General features: G+C 36.4%; 3 protein-coding genes across 3 annotated transcripts; all 3 read left to right on the top strand.

Annotated features, from left to right (window-relative positions):
• Positions 1-3,204: 3,204 nt before the first annotated feature.
• Positions 3,205-8,282, top strand: LOC111797459 (Tetratricopeptide repeat (TPR)-like superfamily protein). The gene is made up of 6 exons (XM_023680453.2): positions 3,205-3,419; positions 4,882-4,968; positions 5,318-5,369; positions 6,433-6,695; positions 7,425-7,571; positions 7,848-8,282. The coding sequence occupies exons 1-6, from the start codon at positions 3,303-3,305 to the stop codon at positions 8,127-8,129; spliced, it is 948 nt and encodes a 315-aa protein (XP_023536221.1). The 5' UTR covers positions 3,205-3,302; the 3' UTR covers positions 8,130-8,282.
• A 2,326-nt stretch (positions 8,283-10,608) lies between these two features.
• On the top strand, positions 10,609-15,837 carry LOC111797543 (dihydrolipoyllysine-residue acetyltransferase component 5 of pyruvate dehydrogenase complex, chloroplastic). The gene is made up of 6 exons (XM_023680578.2): positions 10,609-11,625; positions 11,786-11,977; positions 12,070-12,157; positions 15,209-15,279; positions 15,361-15,444; positions 15,529-15,837. The coding sequence occupies exons 1-6, from the start codon at positions 10,747-10,749 to the stop codon at positions 15,631-15,633; spliced, it is 1,419 nt and encodes a 472-aa protein (XP_023536346.2). The 5' UTR covers positions 10,609-10,746; the 3' UTR covers positions 15,634-15,837.
• Positions 15,838-20,717: 4,880 nt separating this feature from the next.
• LOC111797464 (uncharacterized) lies at positions 20,718-21,620 on the top strand. Its single transcript, XM_023680466.2, has one exon. The coding sequence runs from the start codon at positions 20,857-20,859 to the stop codon at positions 21,385-21,387; it is 531 nt and encodes a 176-aa protein (XP_023536234.1). The 5' UTR covers positions 20,718-20,856; the 3' UTR covers positions 21,388-21,620.
• The last annotated feature ends 518 nt before the right edge of the window (positions 21,621-22,138 follow it).

Genomic DNA, 22,138 nt, shown 5'->3' with positions numbered 1-22,138 from the left:
GCATTGTTGAAATGCTATCCAAACATGTGTGAATACTATAGAAAATTTTGGGTAGCATCAAGACGTAGACACGTGCTTTTTTGCACTGAAGAGTGTCGTGACACCTTAAGGGGCGTTGAGCTTGACACTAGCTTAGTATTGAGATGTTGTAACACACAAGTCCCGACACGAGCAAATTTCTCGTTTAAAATTTTAAATTAAGGAATTTTTTTAGAATATTAGAAGCCAAATTTTAAAATGTGTAGAAGAGAAAAATGCTTAAAAAATCTTTGGTAACTTTTAAAATAAAAGAGTAGAAAAAAAAAAAAGAAAAATCAAAGTCAACCCTCAAGGGTTGAGGGTTATTTTGGTCATTTTAGTGCCCCTTTGTTAATTAGGTACATGAAAGTAACATAAACAAAATTAATGAAGAAGGTAAAAGAAACAAGAGATAGAAAAAGGAAGAAAGAGGAAAAAAAATGGTTTAAAGTAGATAACTATCACGTGATCTTAGCCATTTGAGTTATTTTCGGTCAAAACTCGTTCATAAAAAACTTCAAATGATATGGAAAGTACAATAAATGAAAAGTGTAATAAATTGATACAAGATATTTGACTATAATAAAAGCGAAAATATGATACTTATGGTAAGCGTAATGGAATTCAAATATCATACAAAATATTTATCTATAATAAATGGTCAAATATGTTACATATGATAAATCATAATTCAAGGCAAAATATCTTTAATACTACCCTGCAAGTTGAGCATTACATTTGAACGAACGTGAAACTTAGATCTGAAAAGTTCATAGAGAGATCTAGAAACACTTTTTGTGAAGATGTCAGCAACTTAGAGATGGGAAGGTACATATTGTGTGCGAAGTTTGCCAGATATAACAAGTTCTCGAAAGAAATGATAATCTAATTCAACATGTTTGGCCCCCTGTGAGAAATGGGATTAGAGCTCAAAAAAAAAATAGCATTTTTTTTGTCACATAAGAATAAGGGTGGTAGCGAAAAAGGGACCTTGAAGTCATGCAAAAGATGTGTGACCCAAATAAGTTCAACAACAGTCGTGGCAAGAGAACGATATTCAGATTCACAGCTGGAGTGCGAGACAGTCGGTTGCTTTTTGGCTCTCCAAGAAACGAGACTGTTACCAGGATAAATAGAATAGTCGAATGTAGAACGGGATATCGGGACAACTAGCCCAGTCAGCATCCGAATAAGCCACTAGCGTACTAGAAATAGTGGATGGACGAAAGGCAAGACCAAAGTAGAGTATTCCCTTGACATAGCGAATAATACGTTAAGCAACAAAGTGATCTACAGTAAAGACATGCAAAAATTGACCGACAAAATTGATAGCATGGGCAATATCTGAAGTACTGAAGGGCGTCAACAAGAGATCGATAGAGAGTAGAATCAGAGAAAGAAGAACTATCAGTAGTCAGATGTTGAGAAACAACCATGAGGGTGTGGACTGGTTTGTTATCGAGCAACTGAGCACGAGAAAAAATATCTCGAGCATATTTTACTAACTAATAAAGTGACCATCAGGAGTGGGTGAAGCTTCAAGACCAAGAAAGTAACTGATAGAACCCAAATCCTTGGTAGAAAACTCATAATGAAGCTTGTGAGTAAAGCTGTCAATAACATATGGGTTGTTGCCAGTAACAATAATGTCATCAACCTCAAGAAGTAGGTACATAAGGTTAGATTGCTAATGAAAGACAATAAAGGACGTGTCAGCGTGATTGCAAGATAAAGCAAGGCGCGAGGAGCTTGTTATAAGCCATAGAGAGCTTTCTTTAATAAAGAAACATGAGTAGGAAATTGAGGATCAATATACCCACGAGGTTGTTTCATATGAACATGTTCAATAAGAGTGTCATTGAAGAAAGCATTCTTGACATCAAGTTGCCAAAGAGGCCATTTAGTTGTGATTGCAATAGAAAGCACAACACGAACAGTGGTAACATTGACAACTTGACTAAAAGTGTCAGTGTAGTCGAGACCAGGAATTTGAGTATAATCTTTGGCATCAAGAAGACGAGCCTTGAAACGCTCGACGGATCCATCAGAAAAATATTTAATGCAAAACACTCATTTAAAGCCCAGATGTTGGTGTTGGCAGGGTGAGGAACCAAAGTCGAAGTATGATTTTGTTGTAAAGCTCAAATTCCTTCATCCATGGCAGCAACCCAAGTAGGATTCTTAACCGTAGATTCGAATCTTTTTGGCTTAGTGGATGCATGAATAGCAGAAAGAAGTCCAGATGAGCCCAAAATATCAAATTTTGTTGGATGACGAGACTTGAAGATACCAGCTTTGGCTCGTGTGATCGTATGATGAGAGCCCAAAGAAGAAGAGGAATTGCAGTAGGGTTCAATAAAGGTTAGTTCAGAAGTCGAGGGTGGCAAAGAGGAACCTGCAAGAGAAGTATGAACCTACACAGACTCATCCAAAAAGTCAGAACAAATATCACACGAAGATTATTCGAATTGAGGAATGTGCAGTGAAGAAATGGTAGGGGAATGAATCAATACTGTAAAGATATGGTTCAAAGAAATTTGAAATATGACGAGAAGAAAGAGGTTGGGCATGGGAGCAAGGAACAACATGAAGGTAAGTTTCCTCAAATTGAGTGTGGCTGGTGATATATAGCTCAGCGGTGGTGGGATCAAAACAATGAAACCCTAAGTAGGACTATAACCCAAAAAAATGTAAAGAACGTTGCGGGGAGAAAGCTTCTTAGACATATATGTTAGGATTGCACAACATCGCTCACAATCGATCAAGATGAACACAAAGAAGAGAAAATTGAAAGAGAAATATTGGCTAAAGGTTTTATTGATGACTTCATATATATATATATACAGAAGAAAGTACGAGCACTAACTAATGAGGTATATATATCGTTTGATATATGGTTTCAAGATTTAGCCGCCCAACGAAATATAATCTACCAAATATATCTGTACCAAATCTCTATAAGATATTTATGAAATATCCAATAATAAAAATATATTACCTAATTTTTAAAGAATAAATACAAATATGGGCTCATCCACTAAAATTGCAATATATTATTTTTCAAAATATAAAATTTATTTTCATTTTTGTCTTTTTCCCGTGTGGATGATAAATTAACGGTCCAGATTTTAGCAGATACAATAAACGGTTGCCTTCCTTCTATCAATTTGATTTTTACCATTATCTTCTGGACACTCACACCTTCTTTCTGCCAAAACCATATCAACAATTTTCAGAAGTTTCAGATCAACAAACCTCAAATTGAGCGCTGAAAATCGCAGAAAATGGCTTTACAGACGAGTTTGTGTCTTCATCGTTCACCATCTCTTTCTCCTTCTCCTTCTCATTCTTTCCTCCCATTTGGGTCTCTCCAGCTCAAGCCTCAGAATCTCGTTCTTCAGGTGAGATTTCATCTCTTCTTCTTATGGATTATTGGATTTCTCTCATGGATGATTGATTCTGTTTTCTTTAACATATAAAATATGGTGTTGTTCTTGTATTATGCTAGTGAGCTTCAGTTGTTGAATCCTGGTTGAAATTTGAGGAAGTGGAATAGGTTATGGCTGGAAATTCGAATTCTATTTTTTAATTTTCGTATTTTAAATTTTGAGGAACTGTGTTTTGTTCTTGAATTTCATTCATAAGTCCTGTTTGAGATGAACTCTTTTTAGATTTCTATCCTGAAAAAAATGAAATCTGCCGGTTCTTAAAAAGTTGGAAAGAAACTTTGAGGCAGTTTGAAATGATCGTTTCTGAGTTTTGATTTTAAAGAAGAAGCACTCTTTCCACTGAATGAAGGTGCATTGAAGTGTTTTTAGAAATTTCAAAGTTACTTTGATCGTAAAAGAAAACTCAACATGACTCTGTTTGTGTTCATTTAAGCACAAAAGTTCTGTTTTGGTCATGATATGTTTCAAGTTCTTAGTGAAAATTCTTCTGATGCTACATGATCTGTCAAGTTAGGTTATGAATTTTGTAATGGTCGAATTCCTGAAATCATTTTAGTCCGAACGAGTTCGATATATTAATTGTTTGTCAAAATCATAATGTTTAGATTCAACAAGAGCCTGAAAATTATGTAATTATTTGTTTCTTGGTAGCACTTTTTTTTATTACAGTATCTGTAATGTTTTTTTGGTTAAATTATAAAGTTAGGTTCTATGGTTTGGAGAAAGTTCAAGTTTAGTTCACATGGTATAACACCTCAAGCCCACCACTAGCAGATATTGTCCTCTTTGGGCTTTCTTTTCCGAGCTTCCCCTCAAGGTTTTAAAATGCGTCTACTAAGGAGAGGTTTTCACATCCTTATAAGGAATGCTTTGTTCCTCTCTCCAACCAATGTGGGAACTCACAATCCACTCCCCTTGGGGCTCAGTGTCCTCGCTGGCACATCGCTTGGTGTCTGCCTCTGATACCATTTGTAACAACCCAAGTCCACCGCTAGCAAATATTGTCCTCTTTGGGCTTTCCCTTCTGGACTTCCCCTCAAGGTTTTAAAACACGTTCACTAAAGAGAGGTTTCCACATTCTTATAAGGAATGCTTCGTTCTCCTCTCCAACTAATGTAAGAACTCACACATGATTTTAAAAGTCAAAATTTCGTTCATATAGTTTGATAAAACCTCATAATAGATCCTATAATTTGATAAAACCCTTATAATTTCATCACTATTTATGAGGATTTTATCAAACCATTGGGATGAATTCAAACTTTTAAACCATAGGACTAAATTTTAAGTTTTGACCGATCATAGGGATGAAATTTGTAATTCAACGTATCCTTTGCCTCTGTTTCTCCAAGCCTGTTCTCTAATCAACACTTTCACCATTTCAATTGCTTCTAATGATGTTGTTCCTATGTAGGAAATTGTGCATCATTTTGACGTACCAATATTGCGGAACTTTAGGAAGGGCTGTAGACTTAATGTTGAGAGGTTTTCTAAACTTCAGGTATGCATTTGTTCAAAAAGCATCCACTTATTAAGCTCATATTTCTGTAACTACTTAAATTAAGTGTGACAAAATATACCTCTGATCACAATAATTTTTCATAATTAAAGACCAACCAGCTAAAATCAATTTTTAAAGGGTTCTGTAGTTGCTTAGGTGGACAATTTATCCCACTTTTGAGTTTTTGACCATAGACTCCTGAGTCATTCGGTTTCGTAGTTGTCTAGAAGATTGTTGGGTCAATAGGTAAATGTTCCATAAGATGAAGTATTTTTCTCTATTGAATTGAAAAATCTTCGAATTGTCTCATTATTAACTTCTTTTTTTCCTACACTCTGGATGAAGGCAGATGTTTCAAAGGGAATTGGCAATGGAATCTCAATCATCGACAATGCTTGAGAGTAATTTGTTCTCTGATTCAACATTCTTTATAATCTCAATGCATTTTCATTAATTTTGTGGATGATATGTTTCGAGTGATCGGTACGTTATGACTTAAAGTTAAAAATATAGACATGTTGATTCACAAATTTATCAATACCTCTGTAAACTAGATTTGATACATAAATTAATAATCTATATTCATACATACAGTGCAAGGTATATCAAACTAGATTCAACACATAACTCATTAAACTAGGTGACTCAATGAACCTCCAGCCCATGATGCAACAGTCGGTATCTGCTGCCATAGTCATCGTTTTCAACTGTCATGAGCATTGCTGTTCTTGTCACCATCAGCTGTCGTCGTGGGGTTTTCATTTTGTTTTTTTCTCTCGTCTTTGGGTTTTACTTTCTTTGTTGTCTTGCCGTCACCTTCTTCCATTGTTCTTGCATTGTGTTTGCAGTTGCTGCTAGTCGGTGTCGTCGTCCTTGTCGCCATCTGCTGTCGTGTTTTTCGATTTTTTTTGGGTTTTCCTCTCCCCTATCTGTTTACTTCCCTTGTTGCCAGATGTTCTTCTATGCCATCCTTCACTGTCTCCAAATTCTTTTTTACTGAAGGTCAGATCATTGATTTTCTGCTTCGGTTGGGCTCTCCTTATCTTTAAGTCACCGTGCTTTGGTTTTCTGCATTTGGTTTGAAGACGAGCATTTCAAAAGCTCTAGTTTCTTTATTTCAAGATTGTAATAACGAGCCTTCTCTTCCTCCTTAAGTTCTATGCAATTTGGATTCATGTGTGAAGTTCCTACCTTTGTTGATGGCATCCGTGGTTGGGCTTCATTTTATTTATTGCAGTTTCCTATCATTGGTCAAGTTCTTTCTTTCTCGAGGCTTTCGGATCAGTGCTTTTGTTCTGGGTTCTAACTTTTATGTTGGTCGTCTCTTTCTCCTCGTGAAATAGCGAAAAGCTTAATGTTTGTTATTCATGTTGTGTTCTTTCTTCAGTATAATCAAAACATATACTCAACAAAACTTTATATTCTTTAGTGGTGAATGTTTGAAGAGCATTTTTTATTATGCAGGTTGTCAACCAGAAAAAGGCCTACCATTATTTGTATCTGCTTTCTCATCAGGGCAACTTTTATGGCTGATTTCTGCTGAATCAGTATTTGCTAGGGAAGAAATCAAAACGAATGCAGTTTACGAGATCGGGGAGTTATTTGAATTAGGAATACAGTTATCTTATCTATTAATACTATTAGGTCTTCTTGGGGTTGGAACCTTCTTCGTGATACGTCAAGTTCTTGTTCGTAGAGAACTCGATCTTTCTGCTAAAGAACTGCAAGTAAGAATCCACATTTACAGATTGTGTAATATGTAAAAAGTGGAAAGAGATCTAAAAGATCTTTTTCCTCTCAACAATGGAGGTGAACTTAGATTAATGAAATATTAATATTTCTTCGAATATTGATATTTCTATTCAAGGACATGAATTCATCCATTTAGATTGGGATGATTCTAAAGGGAAAGGGAGGTGCCCATGAACTAACGGCTCAAGCCCACTGCTAGCAAATATTGTCTTCTTTGGGCTTTCCCTTTTGGGCTTCTCCTCAAAGTTTTTAAAACGGATATGCTAGGGAGAAGTTTTCACACCCTTATAAAGAAATGCTTAGTTCTCCTCCCCAATTGGTGTAGGACCTCACAAACCACCCCTCTTCAGGGTCTAGCGTCCTTACTGGCACACCGCCTCATGTCCACCCCTGTTGGCACATCGCCCGTTGTCTGGCTCTGATACCATTTGTAACGGCCCAAGCCTACCGCTAACAGATATTGTCCTTTTTGGGTTTTCCCTTTCGGGCTTTCCCTCAAGGTTTTTAAAACGCGTCTGCTTAGGAGATGTCTCCACACCCTTATAAAGAATGCTTAGTTCTCCTCCCCAACCAATGTGGGATATACTGAATTTTTAAACGAAAACTATTCATTTGAAATCACCCCATGAAGTAGGTGATTGGCTGAGGTCATTGATTGTCTAGCTTTGCTAATGCGCTTTCCATTCTCATTATTTGTTGGTCAGGAACAAGTGAGAAGTGGTGATGCCAGTGCTATGGAGTACTTCGAACTTGGTGCAGTGATGCTGAGGAGGAAGTTTTATCCTGCTGCCACGAAGTTTTTGCTTCAGGCAATCGATAAGTGGGACGGGGATGATCAAGATCTTGCGCAGGTTTGATACACTCTAGCTCACTGATTTCTGATTGTTGGAATATCAAGAACATCCAATCATTTGATAATCTGCTTTGTTTTCGTTCATTTTAATTGAAACTGGATAGAATGTATCAATAACACGCTTCGTCGTGTTTAGCTTTTCGAAATCTTTTGTTCTCTCATCCAGTTTCATATTCCGTGTGTTCTCAATCGAGCATTAGTTGACTTGTTGAGTTGATCGAGGGTCGATATTTAATGATATCATTGTTACAGCTTGTATCGTTTATGTTTTCAGGTTTACAACGCGCTCGGGGTTAGTTATGTGCGTGACGAAAAGCTGGACAAGGGAATTACCCAGTTTGAAACTGCTGTAAAGCTTCAACCTGGGTATGTTACAGCTTGGAACAATCTTGGAGATGCATATGAGAAAAAGAAAGAATACACGTCTGCTCTGAAAGCTTTCGAAGAAGTTCTTCTATTCGACCCGAACAACAAACTTGCTCGGCCAAGACGAGATGCGTTGAAGGACCGTGTGGAGATGTACAAAGGAGTTCCTGTGAAATCTAAGAACAAATGATGATCATGTCCCTGGTTTTCTGCCGATTTTGTTGAAAATGAGAATTTACATTCATTAATGTATTAGATTATATTAGAGTTATGAATCCGATGTTGCTGTGTATGGTAACTAAAAAAGTATACATAATTGAATGTGTAGCTTTGTTTTCTAAAATATTTGCAAGGGCACCTGGAAAAGGGACATTACCAAGTCATCTGAGGCCTTAGGTACAAATAGTTGAGGGTCGACGCGATTGTTTGAGAGCTTGGATACACATCGTCGAGGATCGAATATTGAGCTACATAGAAAATCATTGAGGCCGAAGCATATAGATGGTCGAGAGTCGATGCGTCAAAGGGTTAGTCTTGTTGAGCTTAACACGTGGAGCTCGAGTAGATTAAGTATGCATAGTGTCGCGGTCATGCTCGTCAAGGCCGTCTTGCCTGTGGCAGCAGGCCCATGTCATGCTAAATCCTTTGTTTGATTTCATGTTATACTGTCTTACTATTGTATTTTTTGTTTGTATGACTATTCGGCGAAATCATGTCTAGGCCTGTCAGACCTAAATCGCCTCAAAATGTATTATAGGAGGATGCGACTAGTCGCCAACTCCTCCCACCTAGATTTTGTATGACCATTCGGCGAAATCACGTCTATTGTTAGACTTGAATCGCCTCAAAATGTAGTATAGGGAGATGCGACTAATCGTTAATTCTTCCTACCTTAAGTTATATGCGACTAATCGTTAATTCTTCCTACCTTAAGTTATATGATACTTAAGTCGTGGTGTTTCTTTCTTTGTTTATAGCCATATGACAATCTTCCTTTCGGCCCCACTTTCTAAAACTTTCTCCACAAAACAGGGTTAGAGAATTGAGCATACGTTGTCCGACCGTAGTGACGCGAATCTAAATTGGATCTAAATTGGTTTGACTCACTTGGTGTTGGGAGTGAATGTCGCACAATTACAAAAGTTCAACAAACCTATTTAGTTGGTACGTAAGAAACATAATTTATGTTGTTTCGTTTCGATGGCTCCTTAAATGTGAGCTACTTAAAACGCCTTATGGACAAATAGAACAACAAAATTGCCAGTGATCGACAAGAAAAATGAGATATGAGAAGTGATAAACATCTAGCCATTTTTTGTTATCTAACTTTGGGTTAGGTCTAGACTTTGGGCTACCTTAATCGTTCGTTTTGGTAGCATACCACATTGTGTCGGGGAGATTTCGTTCGTTGTACTCTCAATCCGTTGATTTGTTCCTTGTTTCTATCCTTCCCAATTCTAAATAACAATTCTAACACAACCGATATCGTTAAATCTCCATAACTTTCGATTAAATTTGTGTCTTATAGAATTTATAGGTTTTTTTAGTCAACAATTTTAGATACATATTCAAACCTCTTGCATTTTCGTCTAAAGGGTATGTTTAATGTTAGTTGAACGGGGGTGATGAAATTGATGTATAGAACTTATGTTAATTATTTGATGTTAAATACATTGTTATATTGCAATTTTTATGAGTCTTTATAATACTCAACCACTTGTCACAATCGCACTTTTGATGGCAGCGGACTTGCAATTGTGTGACACTCACCTTCCAGCAACAAGTGAGTTAAGTCAATTCGTTCTCATGTCGTCTACGGCCAAGCGACGTATGCTCGAGCCTGTAGCCTCGGTTTAAGAAGAAGGTTTTAGAAAACGAGGGTAGAGAGAGATTTTCGATAGAGAGATTTTGAAAGAGGCGTTATATATGCAAGCAAGAGAGTAACGACAACTGCTCACAGTATATAACTATTCGTAGGGAGAAGTTGACAAAAATCCTATGAATTCAGATTATCCAACTTAAACTATGAATGTTTGGTTGGATTAGATTTTTTTTTTTTTTGTATGAGTTGAATTAAATTTTTTTAAAATTGAGTCCACTTACAGGTTGACATTTTTTGGTCAGTTAACCTAAACCCGAAAATAAAGTGTTGACATTTTTTGGTCAGTCAATCTAAACCCGAAAATAAAGTGAAAGAAACCCGAAAATAAAGTGTTGACATTTTTATAACACTTTATTTTCGGTCAGTCAACCTAAATCCGAAAATAAAGTGTTGACATTTTTATTTTTTGGTCAGTCAACCTAAACCCGAAAATAAAGTGTTGACATTTTTTGGTCAGACAACCTAAACCCGAAAATAAAGTGAAAGAAACCCGAAAATAAAGTGTTGACATTTTTTGGTCAGTCAACCTAAACCCGAAAATAAAGTGAAAGTGAGATTTTAATTATTAATATAAAGTAGGAATAGAACTCTCCACCATGGTAATGATATGATATTGTCCACTCATTCTTTGATTATAAACTCATGATCATTCTCTAGTTGTTCGGAAGACAAACCCGTCTATCTAAATTTGGAGTTGATCTAAAAGATTTTTTCCGATAATTTAATCGGGTGTAAACGTTTAGCAATTTTTTTAAAAAAAATTGAAAAATATTTGCCAACAAAGTTAGTAGGGAAAGTGAGCATGGAAGGTCGTCGAGACCTCCGCCCAATTTCGATGAGTTCGAGAATTTCTTTCTTCATACAAATCCTTTCGTAGAAACTCACTCTGTACATTCCATTCCATTCCATTCCACGATTCAATTCAATGGCTCATCTTCTCAACACTTCCTTCGTCGCCGTTTCCTCTCCATCTCTCCGGCGGGGGCCATTTCTCCGACCGCCATTTCATCCCAGAAGGCGGTCTCTCCAAGTCCAGGCCAAGATCCGTGAGATTTTCATGCCTGCTCTCAGCTCCACCATGACCGAGGGTAAGATTGTGTCCTGGATCAAGACCGAGGGCGATAAGCTCGCCAAGGGTGAGAGTGTTGTTGTTGTCGAGTCTGATAAGGCTGATATGGATGTTGAGACCTTTTATGATGGCTATCTCGCTGCTATTATGGTCGATGAAGGAGGCGTTGCGCCTGTTGGATCTGCAATTGCGCTTTTGGCTGAGACTGAGGATGAGATTTCTGTGGCTAAGTCCAGAGCTGCTAATCCTTCTTCTGCTTCTGCTTCTGCTTCTGCTTCTGCTTCTCCAGCTTCGGAGAAGATTCCTGAGAATGTAGGTACTGCGACGGCGGCGCCGGTTGCGGTGGCGAAGGCGGCTCCGGTGGTAGTGGCTTCCACTCACCCTGCATCTGAAGGGGGTAAGAGAATTGTAGCGTCTCCGTATGCTAAGAAGCTGGCTAAGGAGTTGAATGTGGAGCTGGCGACGGTGGTGGGAACTGGGCCGTTGGGGAGAATTGTTGCTAAGGATGTTGAAGCTGCAGCTTCTGCAGCTGTTTCGATATCTGATGCCGCTAAGCCAGTTTCGGCTCCGGGAAGCAGCACGAAGCCTGCCCCATCCCTGGAGTTGGGAACCACTGTGCCGTTTACCACAATGCAAGGGGCGGTGAGTAGGAACATGGTTGAGAGTCTCGCGGTGCCCACTTTCAGAGTGGGGTATACCATTACAACAGATGCGCTTGATGCTCTATATAAAAAGGTAAATTAATCGATTTATTTATATGAAACTGGCTTTCAAACATATGTAGGACATGTTATTAGTTTGAAGGAAATTGAAACAACTTTATTCTTGGAATGATGATAGAATTAGAACTTGCCCTCTGCACTGCTAACAACTGGTAGTAATTTATGTTTCTTAGATTAAGTCAAAGGGAGTGACCATGACAGCATTACTTGCAAAGGCTACAGCTCTGGCACTGGCTAAACATCCTGTAGTAAATTCCAGTTGTAGGGATGGTAAGAGCTTTACTTATAATAGTAGCATCAATATTGCAGTTGCTGTCGCCATTGATGGTGGCTTGATCACACCAGTGCTTCAGGATGCAGATAAGGTTATGTTAGTCTCCTTAAGTTGTTCTGTTGTTTTTCGAATGATATGTTAATTATTTAATCTTTGATTGTTTATACTTGATTTTCGCTTTAGGTGGACATTTATTCTTTGTCTAGAAAGTGGAAGGAGTTAGTAGACAAGGCCAGAGCCAAGCAACTGCAGCCTCAGGAATACAACACTGGTATTTTTTTTATTTGTTCTTATTTTAAACTCGTTTCGATATGGAGTTGTTAGTGCTTCACTTGCATTCATTTCTAAGGAGGAAGTTATTTTATTTTATTCATTTTTATGAGAAGGAATTATATTTTCATGAAGAAATATGATAGTAGAAGAGAGGACTCCAACACCAAAAAGTGGAAAAAAGAATTTCCTAGAAAGCTTTAGAGTTGTGTAAAATAATGTCAAAGGAAAAGAAATTCAACTCTGTATGGTCAAGATGAACTTGAGGAAATGAATGAATCAAGATACAAAAAAAGGATGTGTTGAAAATGAATTTGAAGAACGAAGTGTTCAGAGTCTATCTTCCTTCTTCTCCCTATTTTTCAGAAACAGTAATGAAATGAGTCGTAGTGGTTCTTTCCAATATCTATCTGTACCCAAGAAAGTTTTCAGGGGGCAAATGGAAAAACCTTAGCAAATATATGCTTTGAATCTTCGAATGTGCCCTTACACATAATGCGCTGACTATGGCCAAGGATAAAGAGGTTCTATGAATTCAGTTCATGGTGTTTATTCTCCCTAAAAAACCCAACACTAGTTAGGCTTTCCTGCACCGTATCATGAGTGTTGTCCCTCCGAACTCCAAGTCCCATGAGAAAAATTACACTTTTTTAGGGTATAAGTTCAAATGGCCTTTCATATAAAACGGATAACTGAGGAATCGGATTTATCAATTTGCTAGGCTTTCTTATCGTGATAAGTGTGGTATGGCTTGTGGAGTGCAGAATATGGTGCTGGATTTTATGGTATAGTAGAGATGTTGCCTTTCTCTTCTTTATTTCTTTTTCTCTCTATTTCTGTCATTCCTTAACCAATGGGAAATGAAAGATGTTCTGGACTTATTATCTTTGTTGGGGGACTTTCACCTCAAGCTCGATCAGAGGGACGTTCACTCTTGGTGCTTCTATCCATCCCAAGGGGTCTCTAGTAATTATTTCTTTCAGTGTTTGGTCAGTATTCTAACGCCTAGCGTTTCCACTTTTACCTTTGTGTGGAAGCTTAGGATTTTCAAGAAGGTTAAGTTCTTTGTTTGGGCAATTTTGCATGGAAGAGTTAACGCCTTGGACCAGATCTTTGCTAGGGGGTCCTTGGTGATCAGGTCATTTTGTTGTATTCCTTGCAAGAGGGCGGCAAAGGACATGTATCATCTTCTTTGGGGGCGTGCTTTTCCAGTTGTGTTCCTAGTCATTTCTTTGAGGTGTTTGAATATTGTTTTGCTGGATTTTAGGATTACAGAGAGGCGATTGAGGATCTCGTGCTCCAGTCTCCTTTTCGGGTTGTGGTAGGCAGGAGTGTGTGCTATTTTATGGAGTCTCTAGGGTGAGAGAAATGACAGAATCTAATGGGTTTGGGAGAGAACCTCAAGTGTAGCTTGGTCCTTTGTTAGATTCTATGTTTCTCTATGGGATTTTGTGACCAACTTTTTCGTAATTATACTATGAGTCTTCTTTTACTTGACTGGGACCCTTTTGTGGATTTTTTTTTTGTAGGCCTATATATTCTTTCATTTTTTCCTCCAATGAAAGTATGATTTTCCATTTTTAGAAAACGATTCTTTTGAATTCGTGTTCGTTTCCATAGTTGGAGTTTGGATATGTATTGTGGCCTTGTCTCTCTTATGCTCTTGATTGTACATGGTGTTTGAAATTAACAACAGAATGAAGTTCCTTTCTTCTATAGGATCCTTCTTTTTTCCCTTTATAGCATTAGACCATAGCACCCTTGCTTTAACATTCAGCCACCAGCCACAATCATCTATTCTATCAGGAGCAACCAACCTTAGTTGAAAAAAGTTGCAGATAGATTACAACCTTTGGCTAGCCAAAATTCTATTTCTTTAGCACCTTTTTAGCACCTAGTCATGCATGCTGACCGAAGCACCTGTACTTCAATCGATTAACCAAGCATGGGATGCCTCTATTCCTATCCCGTCCTTGATTTATGGTCTCTGGGTCTTCCCGCTATCAGTTCCAATGCCAAAACATATGAATGCGGAATCCATTTGACATTTATTACATAACTGTGGCTTGAGGCAAGACTTGAACCACGGGCTTACCCATTTAGTAGACCATGTCTCTGTCTCTGTTCCTTAGAAAATGAAGACCACAGAGCGAGTTTAACTATCTTGTGATTCATTGCGCATGTGGAGAACCTGAGGAGATATGATGGAGAAATGCGGATTTCATCTTTGAATCTTACCAAAATTCCAAAGTAGTAAGACCACCGTGAGCAAGGGACCATATAAAGAATTTGGTTTTCTTAGACTAGTGCCTTTCCAAATGATCTTACAAAGATCCTGGTTTTTGAAGTTGGGGCCTTTTGAGAGATAACGATTGCCGACTTCACCGAAACATCCTGATAGAGTTAGGCATCTAGATAACTTCGTCTCTGATGTTGATTGGGGAAAAATCTTGGAGCACATGTACTAAGCTAGACCATTCTTCCAGCTCTCCGTCTGGCAAACCCCTTCTCAACTGGAGATTATTACAAATCTTATGAACAGATAGAAGGCCAAGAAGCTTCAAACGGACAAGAACTCACTCAATGGTCCTCCCAAACTCTCATGTTTTTACCCATCTCCAAGCTCGAGCCTAGTATTCTGTGTTAGGAATCACGACTCTCTACAATGGTATGATATTGTCCACTTTGAGCATAAGCTCTCATGACTTTGCTTTGGGCTTCCCCAAAAGGCCTCATACCAATGGAGATAGTATTCTTCACTTATAAACCCATATGATCTTCCACTAAATTAACCAACCAACTCCCAATAATCCTCAACATTCTCAACATTCTGAACAAAACTAATCAATCATAAATTTTAAACATCGGATAAGCAATGAGAAATTTTCGTTTAATAAGTGTATTTACACAATTCAGAGTACTTGTCTTGTAGCTTGGTTAAAATTTCATATTTACGAGACTAATTTTTGTTAGTTGTTTTCCAAGTTCATCAGCCATCCATATGCAATTTCAATCTTCTCTTATTTCCCCATTCTTCACCTTCGTTGCCCAGGTACATTCACTCTTTCTAACCTCGGAATGTTCGGTGTGGATCGATTCGACGCAATTCTGCCACCTGGAACTGTTAGTATTGTTACTCTTCTTTCTAGCATATACCTCTCTCCTATCAGCCTAGTTACTAATATCATGAACTAATTTATGCAGGGAGCCATCATGGCAGTAGGAGCATCTATCCCCACGGTTGTGGGCACCAAGGATGGTCGGATTGGCAAGAAAAACCAAATGCAGGTAACAAACTCAGATTAATCTTAATGTACATTTTTTCAGAATAGACCTCTGTATCCTTATTTTATGGATCTGGAAAATTGGTAGGTAAATGTAACAGCGGATCATCGAGTAATATACGGGGCGGATCTTGCTACTTTCTTGCAAACCTTGGCGAAAATCATCGAGGACCCTAAAGACCTTACACTATAGTGTTAGTTGCATTTTTGAACCCCAAATTTATCCTTCTTTTTCACACTAGTTTTCTTATGATTTGATGTTTCTTTTCACACTATTTGAGTCGGATGTGGTAGAAACTAGAAAGTAAGAAATTGTTTTCTGAGTCTGCTGTTGCCCATGTCCTGTGAAGAACGAGAGCATAATTTTGAAGGGGATGTTATGGAAAGACCTATTTATCCACAATAGTACGATATTGTCTACTCTGAACATAAGCTTTCATGGCTTTCCTTTGAGCTTTCCCAAAGGTCTCATAAGATAGTATTCCTTGATTATAAACTCATGATCATTCTCTAAATTAGCCAACGTGGGACTTTTATTCAACACATATTACTCAAGAATTTATTCAAGAATTTAACCAATTTGGAACATGAATTTTGGGAAAATATAAAGTTAGGGTCGGTTTGTAGTTGATATTTTTTTTAGGTCAACCCAACTAATGCGAAAATACACTGATGTTACTAATGTGTTGTGATTAGTGAAGGTTTGATATTGAGTTTTATGAAATTTTAATTATTAATGTAACTCTGGTAGATAAGTATGGTTTTTTTTAAATAATTAAAAAAAAACCGTCAATTCAACCCAACTTAACTCTCTATTTAGATTGTTTGGGTGACCAATGTAACCAATCCAAAAGTTTGGGTTGGTTGGATTGGTAACCCGAAACTTTTTACAACCTAACCCTCTATTTTCAGGTTGGGTTCAGGGGTTGATTGGATTGGTAACCCAACTCGAAACTTTTCACAACCTAACTCTCTATTCTCGGGTTGGGTTGGGTTTAAATAAAAAATAACGAGCGAAAATATTGACAAAAAAAAACAAATTTAATAAAAACCGAGCGAAAATTGTAACATAAAGATAGATCATGAAATTAAATAAACAATCGTCAGTTCAAAGGTACAGTATATAACAAAAATAAAAAATATATAAAAATATTTTAATTGAAATATATTTATATTTGAACAAAAACAAATACATTAGAATTTGGCGACGAATTCAAGCGTGAGTGACTTTGAACCAACCTTAGTACCACTCTAACAAATCTATTATTACAAAATAATTCTTAATATATTTTACATATTGTTTTTGGCTTGGGTCAATCAGAAGGTTTTGCTCATGAACCCAAAACCGAACCGATTTAATTCGTGTTCAGGAAAATGAACCCAACCCTATCCGAAATGCTAATCTAACCCAACCCAACCCTTATAGTTCGGGTTGGGTTGGTCCGGGTTGTCGGATTGTCGGGTTGAATGTACACCCCTATCAGAAAACGTGGAGCCATACAAATATTGATTTTTCGTACATGGAAAAATTTAAACTTTCAACCTTTAGCAGGTAGTATATATCAATTATCGCTTAATTTATGCTCACTTTTACAGCAAGCAATATAGTTGTAATATTTAAGCAATAAGGTCTACGTCTCTCTAGACAAGTTTGATTCAAAGCAAGTCACGAGCAAATGACCTATTTCTAAAAATAAATTAGTTTCTTTATGGCCCCCTACACGTGTCATAGTTACGATTGTTATGTCTTGTTATACTATGTTGTATTGTGTCATACCATGTTATATGTTATACCATGTTATATGTTATGTTGTTCTATGTCATGTTTATAAACTATGCTATAATGTGATTAGGTCACGTTGTAGAATCATGTTCATGATATTGATAACCTATGGTGCATAAACCTCCGTACACTATACCATGTAAGCTATTCTAAGTACGAAAGATTTGATCGAAATTACATATGCATAATTCATAGGCTCATTACGTTAAAATGAATGGAGATTTGATTTATATCATAAACTTACTACATTTTTGTGTGTGATATTCATTAGGATACTTCACCCGTTATGATTAGTACGAACGTGTACCTTACCACATTTATATTTGCCATGATGCTATGCGGGCTCTTTCCCTCCGTGGTGTCTAGCAGCCCATTAGTGAGTGCTACCCCGACGAGCCGTCCCTAGGGGGTACATATACCAACTCTCCTAGTGGGTTCATGTTCGCATGCATAGGCTGTGTGTAGGGAAATACTACTCATTCAATCCGGTCTGGATTGAAAAGCAGCCTAAGGCCAAGCCATAATTACCTATCGAGTATTTCTTAAAGTACTTCATCTACGTGCTACTCTTATTTTTAGGTAAAACTAAGACACCCATTTACGGATGACGACATCGGAATTAAGGTTATGAAATCAGTGTTAGTGTAGTTGCATTTATTTTTGTTTAGTAGTCCACGGTTAGCTCATGGGTTTGTTTATTTTATTTAATTGATGATATTTATGTTCAGCTTTACTATTTGCGATTACGTTGTTTTAAGGTATTTTGAATGTTAAGTCTACGACACCTTTTATGAAATATTTTAAACAAATGCTTTCGGCACGCATTACTCAGATTATGCACATAGTAGCAATCCAATTTTTATTAGAAAAATAGGGTCGTTACATGTTGAGTTGTTTCGGTCGTCTATTCAATTTTTTTTAAATAAAAATAAAATGTCAATTCATAAAACATATATTTATTTATTTTCAAACATCTAATCAAGATTTACAGCTCAATTCCAACAAAAATTATCTTTCAAATCGTTAAAATTATTTTCGAGAATAAAGAATAAATAATAATAAAATTAAATAAAAATAATATATATTTTTTAAAAAAAAAATTAAAAATAAATTCAAAGAATTCTGGAAATTTATGAATAAACTCAATGCAATAGTCCAACCTGATACATTAAGTTGATTATAACTGAGAATCAACCCAAGGGAAAGGTCGGATGCCAAATGATATGAAAATCAGCCCAAGACCTCTGATACCAAATGATATGGAAATAACAAGGGAATTAAAATTCAGATTACCTTGTTATCGAATATCTCAAGACAAGAACTCTTGTTTGAGATTCGAATCACTACACAAGCAAGATCGATCATGTCTAGCTTGAATGATTCTTGTTGATCAAATATCTCAAGGCAAGAACACTTGATTGAGATTCGAATCACTCCACAAGCAAGATTGATCATGTCGAGCTTGAATGATTCTCCATGCAACCTAAACTACTTAGTAGTAACTTTTTATAATTTATAACCATAATTAATAACTATGTAAACTTATAACTAGCCACTATGTAAATAAGTCTTAAAATACATTAAAAAAAAAAAACACAACTAAATTACTCCGAATTATGATCCACCCAAAAATTTATAACAACGAAGTTTCATTCTTGTTCAACGTGGCTTGAATTGAAATATCTTTTGATAATTTCAACAACATTTTCTTCATATCTTCATTGAAGTATATTGTATGATTGATGTCTCTTGGTTCATATCAACAACCGTTCCACTCCCTAATTTCTCCCGACATTATATCCATAGCTTCACGACTCGAGATATATTATATATATATATATAAAAGGAAGAGAGAGAAACAGAGGTGAGACACGAGAGATCCGTCCCAAAAATAAATGCAAAACACTTCCACAAACAAACAACACCCCTTAAATTTCAATGCCACGTCCTCCAATTATTGCACCCAATCCGGCGCCACATCAGTCCCTTCATTTCAACCTTTTTTTTTTTTTTTTTTTAATTGTTTCCATCTCCACCTACGTCTATTTCAAACCCGATCACCCGAACCGATTAAATCGAGTTATTAATTTATTTAGGTCAGACCGAGTTCAACTTGTTACATTATGGAGCCTGCTTAGTAAAAAGCTATATATACGGTACATGGTTATATCTGATAAAACTATATATATATATATTCTGACTGACGGTACATATCTGAAATCAATATTCTTGTTCTTTGTGTTCATCTAGATAGTTGTTCTGCGATCCTAATACAACTAAATCGAAAGTTTATAAAAATTAGATTATATTGAATTGAATATCAAAATTTTATTAATTAGATTGATTCACAGGTTGTTTGGACACTATATTGGATTGAATTGAATGGAATGGAATTAATCGGAATTTAATATTTATTTTATAACTATATACATATTTTTATTTAATTTTATGACTTTTTCAAAATATATATTCTAATTGAGTTATAAATTTTAATTAAAATTTGGAAAAATAATTAAATAGATCTTTTATTTTTATTAAAAACAATATTTTGAATAAATAATTCCAATAACTCGAACCTACTCAACTCGAGAAAATTATGGTTAGGTTGGGTTGAGTTCATTATTTAATAAAAATTGTTTGAATTGAAAATTTTACCACTCTAATAATTTAATTATGTTTAAAAAATATCTCAACGGAATCAACTCACTGACCCACCTAATTTTAATACGTATATTTTCAAAATACTATTTTTATTTTTCGTATTTCAAAAAAGTAATTATTTTTTATTTCAACTAACAAAAAAAAAATTACATAAATCGAAAATATTTTAATAGACCTAATATAGCACTCGAATACACGAGAGGTACATAAATCAACTAACGTCATGTCCGAATGAAAGCGATACTGAATATATGATAACTAAGAAATGCTTAAAAAAATTGAAAGTTACTCTCTACCTTCTTTTTCAGTGGTCTAATCATAGAAACTTCAAATTTAAACGTGTTAGGGTCAATCTAATGTTGGGTGGCTTCCCGAGAATTCTCCTAAGAAGGAACGTCGATGCCATCAAGTACTAAATCTAAATCTTGGATCTTACCGAAAGTAAAATTTTAAAGAAATATATTGTTCAATTATGATGTAAAAACAACCTAATTGAATTGATCATGTAGGAACAAGGTTCAAGCCTATCGGTCTGTTTGTATGCTTGAACCTTGTAGTGATGATAAATGGCTCATCCCGTTGTGACCTTCTCTTGAATTCTCCAAACTTTTGTCGCTCCATTCTCGCAAGGGCAGAGAACCCGTCGTTGTCTCGATTGTGCTATCAGAAGCTCTAGGGAAGTCGGAATACGAGAACATCATTTTGGGGCGGGCTTATTACTTAGATGTTTTCCACATTTATCTACTCCCCAGTTCGTTAATTATAAAATAAATTAAAAAAATAATAATAATATATCCATAATTTTCCAAATAAATAAGAAAAAAAAAAGAAATTATAGCATTGAAGCAGTTGAACTGCAAATTCCCCAAACCCAAAAACACACACACAAATCACCGCCACCAAATCCTCAATTCTCTCTCTCTGAAACTTCCAATTTCTCATCACAAATTTCACAATCTTCATCCCAAATCCATGGCGGTTGAAGACGATTTCAGTTTCCCCACCGCTTTAGAGCCGTTCAATCGCTGCGGCATCGATTCGCCGCCGCTCTGGCGCCTCTCTCCCACCGCATCGCCTATTTCTTACCGTCAAAAAACAGCCTCCAATCGGAGTTTCAGAGACGATCAGAAGAGCGATCGGTTTGCGTCGGTGAGATTCTCGGCGTCGTTACAGAGGAGGAGGAGATTTTCGAGCGATGCGGCGATGGACGGCGAGGAGGAGGAGGAGGAGGTAGCGGCGGAGAAGATGGATGTGCTTTGGGAGAATTTCAACGAGGAGTTGTCGAGGAGTGGGAGATCTAGGTTGATGAAAACGGCGGAAATGGAGGAGATTGAGATTGTGAAAGCGCGGCGGCGGATGGCGGAATTGAATCTGTCGGAGACTTCCGGCGCGGTGGTGACGAGGAGGAAGGCGACGGGGAAGACGGCGTTTGTTAAGGCTTTGAAGAAGCTTTTCTTGTTGCATAACAATTCCCGCCGGAATCTGCAAACTCGATCACTGTGAGAAACAGAGGATTTTTTTTTTTTTTTTTTTTTTTTTTGGAGGGAGCCAAAAAAAATGTAAAAATTAATAAGAAATTACAATTAAAAACAGGGTTTTAATTTAATTTAATTTTTTTGGGAGATTCTAGAATTTATGTTTTTTTTATCTAAAAAATTCTTAAGCCATAATACAAAATTTGGAGTCTGTTGGACTGGTAACTTGAGTGACCGGACCATCCCAACTCAATCCTCTATTTTCGGGTTAGTTTGTGTTGGGTTGTTAGGTTTATTTTTTTTGTAATTATTTAAAAATATATATTTATATATATAGTAATACACGTTAAATTAATAACTAAAATCTTTGAAATATCAAACAGTGTCACAATGCATTATTAACGTCGGTCAACGGTCAGAAATGTTAAATTTTTTTATTTTCGTAATAATTTCAAAAACTTTTTTTTTTTAATTTAAAATTTTGGGTAAGTTTAATTTTCAAAAACTAATAATTATTAAATAAAACAAATTTAGTTTAGGTGTAAATAAGACAAAAAAAAAAAAAAAATCAAACATAATTATTTATGGATAATCATTACATCATTGGCGTACCATAAAGATATTAGGTAACGAGTTACTTGTTTCATTAAGTATAAGTTCACGTGGCAGGTATATCATTGGTGTTTATACTGATAGCCAAAAAGCACCTTTAGAAGTAGATATGTCACACGAAATGTAGCATAGAGGCAAGCTCGGTCTAAATCTAATTTTTTTTTTTA

The sequence above is a fragment of the Cucurbita pepo genome, chromosome 6 (assembly GCF_057944985.1).
Source record: "Cucurbita pepo subsp. pepo isolate OVF chromosome 6, ASM5794498v1, whole genome shotgun sequence".
Lineage (NCBI taxonomy): Eukaryota > Viridiplantae > Streptophyta > Magnoliopsida > Cucurbitales > Cucurbitaceae > Cucurbita > Cucurbita pepo.
This window is presented reverse-complemented; position numbering and strand designations above follow the sequence as displayed.